Consider the following 7132-nt stretch of genomic DNA (forward strand, 5'->3'; position numbering starts at 1 on the left):
TGTTGATTTTTATAAAACTTCAATGCTAAAATTATATATATGTATACTTTTTTTTGGTGAGGAAGATTGGCCCTGGGCTAACATCTGTTGCCAATCTTCCTCTTTTTGCTTGAAGAAGATTGTCCCTGAGCTAACATCTGTGCCCATCTTCCTCTACTTTATATGTGGGACGCCTACTACAGCATGGCTTGATGCGTGGTGCGTAGGTCTGCACCTGGGATCCGAATCTGCGAACCCCGGGCCGCCAAAGTGGAGCGCACAAACTTAACCACTATGCCACCAGGCCAGCCCCCTAAAAATATATTTAATTAAAGAAGAACACTTTAAAGAATCAAGAGGCATTCCATTAAATCAATGCTTACTGATAGCTTACTGGCATGCCTAATAGAGTATGTGGTCTGATTGTCCAAAAGCAGGGGAAAAAAAAACTTAAGTTACTGGTGCTATTTCGGAGACTGTATTTAAGCAAACAGAATATTCTGCATTTGTAGCATCAGAGGGGAAATAAGAAATCTATCACGTACAGAGCCAGACCTGAGCTACAGCTTTCTCCAGTTATACCGACAAATCAGTTATTAAATTTCATCAGAGTACATCATCTGAAGCATGGCTGGGGGGAAAGCTAGGCTGTCTGTTCCCGAAAAAGGCAACTTCACTGCAGTTTTTAAAGAAAGTATATGGATTGTGAGTCTACCTAAAAGGAAAAAGACTAGGGGAAGCAGGAGGAAAGCAAAGGTGGGAGACTGTAAAGAAAGCAGTCAGCTAGCAGTGCCTTTCACATGCTTAACCTCCCACCTACCCGATCACCACGGATCCCTGTCACTTCTCCCCCAGATTCACCCCAGTCCTGGGCTCACCCACTGTGACGTCCCCATTCAACTCCTCCTGTTCATTTCAGGTTACTCTTTGTTTTCTATTTCATTTTATAATTGTTTTAGTCTTTTTACGGTATGAACACATGACGTTTCTATTTGGCTTTATGTTTACACGTTAGAATTAGGACAAAAATAATTTAATTCAATTTTTGTTAAAAATTATTTTTCTTTAAAATGTCCTAACCCTTAAAAGGACGTATTACACACTTTGAGGTGTACTGGCAACCAATAAGGAATATGGAAAATGTAATCCAAATAGGAAAGAAAAGAAAGCAAAAAAAACACAACGATCATTTCCACGCTGGCCACGCGATCTTGGGTAAGACGCATGAGCTCTTCTTCATGTCCACGCCGGGAGAAGGCTCTATCGTCTTCGGGTCCCTACGTGCTCATGCAAATGGCCTGTGGGCTGGAAAGCTTCAGCTTGAGAGGAGAGCCTTACATCACCCCTCCCTCCTGCTCTGAGCCCACATTCTATTCCTCGGTTCTCAGGAAGGCATCGCTTCTTCTCCATTCATAAACGAGAAGAGAAAAGAGCCCAGCTCACCTCTCAGCACTGATGTGAAATGACACGGTCATAATATAGGTGAAAACACACTGGGAACTAGAAAATGTAAGACAAAAACCTCTGACTAAGCTGCCACCTCCCGGCTGAGTTCAACACTGAAATCTATGTTGAAGGCAGTGTTATACATTCTCCCCTGGTCGGAAGTGAGGAAGATGGGCTGGCCTCTCTCGGAGGAGGTGATGAACCAGCCGGGGAAGGCCGCGGACTCAAAGGTGGAGGTAGCGCCAGTCTTGACATGGTAGAAGAGGCAGGGCTTCACGGGCTCAGCTTGGTTGTACAGATCTAGTATCTTCTGATCCTGCAGTGTGACAGAGAAGGCCCAGGAAGAGAAGCAGAGGCTGTTTGAGTAGTTCAAGGTTGCCTGTACACAACTACTAAGTGTTGCAAAGCTTGAGAAAACCTTATCTATCTATCAATCAGAGCAGGCCTAGATAAACACATTTCAAAGGAGCAGCAGAGTGAACACGCAAGAAACCTCACCTTTCCAGCCCCCAGCCTCAAACCTAGAGATGGCATAGGATAGACACAGGAGACAGATTAATGAACAAGTGGCCACCCTTGAACAATAAATTGGAATTCTCCTTACAAAAGAGGCTGAGTGGTCCCCCCAGAAAAAGGAAGGAGATGCAAATTTGCAATAGTAAGCCAAGGACCTCCCTTACCAAAGCTGCCCAGCGAGAGCCACCACCCTGCAAGAAGCACTGCTCTGACAAAGCATGGGCAGCCGGGGGAGTGGGTCTCTGACTAACTGCCAACATGCGAGAAAGGTCAATGCCACGAAAAAGACACAAGAGGGTCTAACAAATCGAAGAATTTGCATCCAAAGGAACAAAGCAAATAGAGCAATCAAAATGTCTTCTTTATTGTATATAGAAGTATATTCTGCATATGTACATATGTGTATATGCATATATTGTATATTTAGGTAAAATAAACGTATCTAAGTAAAATCACACATGTGTAAGATCTCCAGAGAGACATAGGAATGGTCCATAACTCAGCCACATTCCACCCTGAGTGGAGGAGTTCTCCCATAGGATTCTTTTACTCAGTTAATGACTTCTAGTTAACTTCTCCAATTCTGTGGGTGGCCCAAACCCTAGGAGTCATTCTTGATGCTGCTTTCCTTGATCCCTCAGCATCAAACCCAGCAGCAAGGCCTGTGAACTCTATTTCCAAAATATTTCCTGCACAAGCCACTTCTCACACCCCCACACACTCCCAAACCCCCAATCTATCACCTGCTCCATGCCCTACCATCCATTCTCCACAAAGCAGGTGAGTGAACTTTAAACTGAAACCATTGAATAAATAAGGTTGTGTTACCTTCTGGCTTAAATGTCTTGTATGATTTTCTATTGTAATTACAATAAAATCCAAACACTTTAACAAAGCCTGCAGGGTCTACACCATTCAGCTCTTGCCTCCCTTGCTGCCCTTACCTCCTCTCACTCCTCTGCATGCTCACTCCGCTCTGGCCACATCTGCCTTTTTCCTTCCCCTCAAAGACACCAAGGTATTCCTGCCCCAGGGCCCTGACACTTACTCTCACTCCACCTGGATGCTCTGCCCAGCATCTGGCATCTTCCCGTGGCTGGCTCCTTCCCATTACTCAGCTCTCAGCTCAAATGCCAGCTCCTTGGGGAGAACCTCACTGAACAGTCTAGCCAAAGTAGGTCTCAAAACCCCTCCTCCAACCAATGACTATCTCATAACCAGGTTATTTTCTTCATTAATTCCAATCCATCTCTGAACTTAGCATATTTATCCACCAATCATATAATTATTGCCAGACTTGTTCATCACTGTATTCCTTAACAGGTACAAACTCAGTAGAGAGATGTTGACTGTTTAATAAATGAAAGGACACTTTCTCATTTCGAACTCCAATACCTCCCCTTCTAGCCTCACTTTCAGCTTCCTGCCTGGGAAGGACTGGGCGACGGGCCCCATCTGCACTCACCAACTTAAGGATGCTCCTCTAGCCATCCTCCCTGCTCTCTCATACTCCATCAGTTTTGCTGTCTCTACTCAATCATTCCCATCAGCATATTTGCTGTCATTCCACTATCTTAAAGAATAACTATTTTGATTGCCCACCACCTCTCCCAATTCCCCTTTGCAGAAAATTCCTTGTAATAGTTGTCTATATTTGCTGTCTCTAATTTCTCTCCTCCAATTCCTCTCTTAAACTCACTCCATCCAGACTTTGGCCTCCAACACTGCACCAACACTGTTCTCACTAAGGTCCCCAATGACCTCTACATTGCTGAACGCCACAGTCAATTCTCAGTCCATCTGAGGACAAAATCACAACAGAAGGGCAGCTTAGCAGACAGGACATAGCTGAAGATGTAATTCTCAGCCCTCGTCTTCTTGATTACACTCCCCATTCACTCTGTCAGCAAATCCTGTTGCCTCAATTTTTAAAATTTCCAGAATCTGACTGGCTTCTCCCTATCTCCCTTCTTATCTGCTTGTCCATCAAATCACACCTAGATCACCCCAAAGCCTCCCACAGGACTTTCACCCTTGCGCCCCACAGTCTATTCTCAACTAGCAGCCAAAATTATCCTTTTTAAACCTATGTCTATTCAAGTCACTCTTCTGCTCAAAACGTTCTAATAATTTTCCATTTCGCTCAGATTGAAAGGCAAAGTCCTTACAAAGGCCAGCCGGGCCCTTCATGATCTGCCTTTATCTCTGTGAACTCCTCCTTCCTCAATTCACTCCTGCCACACTGGTTTCTTTACAAGCGGAACTTGCTCTCACTGGACACCCTGCTGGCTAACTCCCTTGCCTCCATCTACTCTCTGCTAAAATCTTACCTTCCCAATGATGCCTGCTGCACTGTTTATTGGGGCAGCCTGACTCCACCTGTCTCTGGCACTGCCAGCCTCTTTACCTTGCTCTAATTGTTCTTTTCCAGGGGACATAACACCCTTTAACATATCACAAAATTACCTATTATTATACTTATTGTTTACCATTGCTCTCCTCCCATTAGAATCCAAGCCCTATGCAGGCAGGGCTCTTGGCCATTCTGTGCACTGATGTATCTCAAATGCCCACAACGGTGCTGGAGGCCAGTAAGAATCCACATCTTTGCTGAACTGAACTGAATTGGACTGAGTTGAATTGAATTAAACTGAAGTTTATGAAACTGAAGTTTAAGGATAGTTTTTTTTATAACAGGCAGTTATAAAAACAAACAAACAAACAAAAAAGAACCAACTAGAGAGCTTGAGAATTGAACATGGTAAAGATTGAAATTTCAGAAAACACAATAGAAAGATGATTTTGCAGATGGGACAAGACTTAAAATGTAATCATGACCTGGGAGATTAAACCAAGAAATTCTCCCAGATGGCAACACGCAAAAGAAAAGTAAAGAAAAAACAATGAATGGATAGAAAGTATGGAAAACTAGATGAGATATTAAACTGAGATCGATGACTGACGTATAGGAGTTCCAAAAGGAGAGATAACGCAGGATGAAGGAGAGAATATACTTGAAGAAACAATGGCTGAGAACATCTCAATATTCAAGAAAGACAAGAGTCCTCAACTAGTGAGGGGCAGGATAAATCAGGGAAAAGTCTATTACATGCACATAACTCAAAAGGAGTTAGGAATAAATATGCTTAAGAACAAGAGAATATTTCGTTTTTAATTTTACAATTATATTTTCTACCAAATGCACTTCTTGTAAAAGAAATTGGCTTTTTTTTTTTACATTATTTTTCTTAGTCACTTACCTTCAGTTGCAATGTGGGTTGCCCTTCAACGTCCTCACAAGACAGACACATTTCTGGATCTTGTATTCCCAAATAAATGGGAACCCCTTTGCCTTGCTCAAGAGACTCTGGATACTTACAAGGGGCCACCGGTGACAGTGACTATAAAGATAAGAGAGGAGATGGTGTCGGCGTCCTTTAACAGTCAGAAAAAGACTAGTATATTCTAGGTGGGTCTGGAAGAGACCTTAAGAGTGTAATCCCTGCTACCCTAGACCTACCAAATGGCCAATCACCATATTCATTCATTCATTCATTCATTCACACCATGTGCCAATCACTGCCCTAGGAAATGGAGCAAACATAAAGAGTTAAACAGATGGCAGACCCTGTCCGTGAGATTTTCACATCTCGGCTTAAACACCTGGAGGTGGGAAGCTCCAACCCCAAGCAGCCCCTCTGAGCCTCGGAGAGGTCTGTCCATTAGCAAGTTTTGCCTAATGTGATATGGAAATATGCCTTCCTGTAGTATCCACCCATTTAGTCCTTTCAGGACACGTTGAAGTCAGGCAGAACAAGCTACGCCTCTTCCACAGGACAGGCCTTCAGCTCACTGGACAGAGCTCTCCTGCTCCCCAGGAGGCTGCTCCACCCTCTCTGTTTTCTTTACCCTGGTCCAAGACAATAATGCTAAGAAAAGTAGAAGGCAGCAGGAAAAGAGGGAGACCAAATATGAGATGGATTGACTCCATAAAGGAAGCCATAGGCGTGAGTCTACAGAAGCTGAGTAGGTGTGTTGAGGACAGGACATTGCGGACACCACTCATTCTTAGGGTCACCAGAAGTTGGAGCTGTCTTGACCGCAGGTAACAACAACACAGACATCTCTTCCCAGGCAGGTGTGAAATTCTCCTCCCTCCAGGCGGGCCCATTGTAAAGTCACACTTTAACAAAAAGCTGAGTGCCAGCATTCCAGCTGCACTAAGGCAAGGCAGCTGCCTCTGAGGAGCAGCAGCGCCCCCCCCCAACCATGACCAGTCACCTGGAGCCACACTGTCACTCCGTGGAACCGTCATGAGGGTCAGACCCTGAAGGATCCACACCTGCTGACTCAAGTCGGAGGCCTTCCCAGTCTGAGGTTTATTCACTGAGGTTTAAATGGAAAAGAATAATGAAGAAATATTACGATTAGGCTGCTTTACTAGATGCTAGGAGAAAGATCATCTAATCCAGGCCCTTCAGGACAGAAGGTCCAGGGTTTACACACCAAAACTGGCAGCACTCACGTAACCTATCAGCCTAGCCTTTTTTTCCAGTAAAGCTGTGGGCTCTAGTGAGGAGGGCAAGGGCTGTAACTGGTCTAAGAGAGTAAACCATCAGTCCCATACTACATGTGTGTCAAGGCCCAGCCATGCTTTTTGAAGCCTACTCTGTGTTTGGCCCAATGTTGGGTCTGGAGCTAGAGCAGTGACTAAGCACTGGTCCTCCCTCTGGAAGCTCACAGTCCAGTGGGAGATGGACAGCACTGGGTGGTAAAGGCTGTATGCAGGGAGGGGCAGAGAATGCTGAGGTGTTCAGTAGAGACAGGTCTGAGTGCATTTGTCCTGGGCCTCTAGGGCTCCATCCCAACGTCACCTGCTTCATGGGTTCTTTCAGGGATAGGGACTCCTCGAACGTCTGTCATAGTGGAGTTGTCTCAACACCTGTGGGGACAGCAATAAGAGATATGAGCCTCAGGAGATGTTTCCAAAACCTTCCCAGGACACTGGTTCCCAAGGTCCTCATTCTGGACAGGGAGCTGGGAAGCCTGGCCTGACACAAAGCCCTAGTCAGAAAAATCTGAGCCACCTCCTGAGAATAAACTTCAAGGCAGCCTGAGGGAGGGGAGATCAGGAAGAATTTCCTCCACATAGAGATCCAGCCGGTGACAGTATCTCCCTAGAAGTTCCAAG

The 7132-nt window shown here is 44.9% G+C and overlaps 1 protein-coding gene across 1 annotated transcript; it reads right to left on the reverse strand.

Annotated features, from left to right (window-relative positions):
• Window positions 1-862: 862 nt before the first annotated feature.
• On the reverse strand, window positions 863-6885 carry LOC101396035 (interleukin-36 gamma). The gene is given in 5 exon segments (XM_004435896.3): window positions 863-1741; window positions 5202-5330; window positions 5332-5342; window positions 6223-6327; window positions 6816-6885. Coding segments are annotated over 5 exon segments (528 nt in total). The 5' UTR covers window positions 6865-6885; the 3' UTR covers window positions 863-1507.
• Between the last annotated feature and the right edge of the window lie 247 nt (window positions 6886-7132).

The sequence above is a fragment of the Ceratotherium simum genome, chromosome 40 (genome assembly GCF_057802395.1).
Source record: "Ceratotherium simum simum isolate JZ-2026a chromosome 40, ASM5780239v1, whole genome shotgun sequence".
Classification (NCBI taxonomy): Eukaryota; Metazoa; Chordata; class Mammalia; order Perissodactyla; family Rhinocerotidae; genus Ceratotherium; species Ceratotherium simum.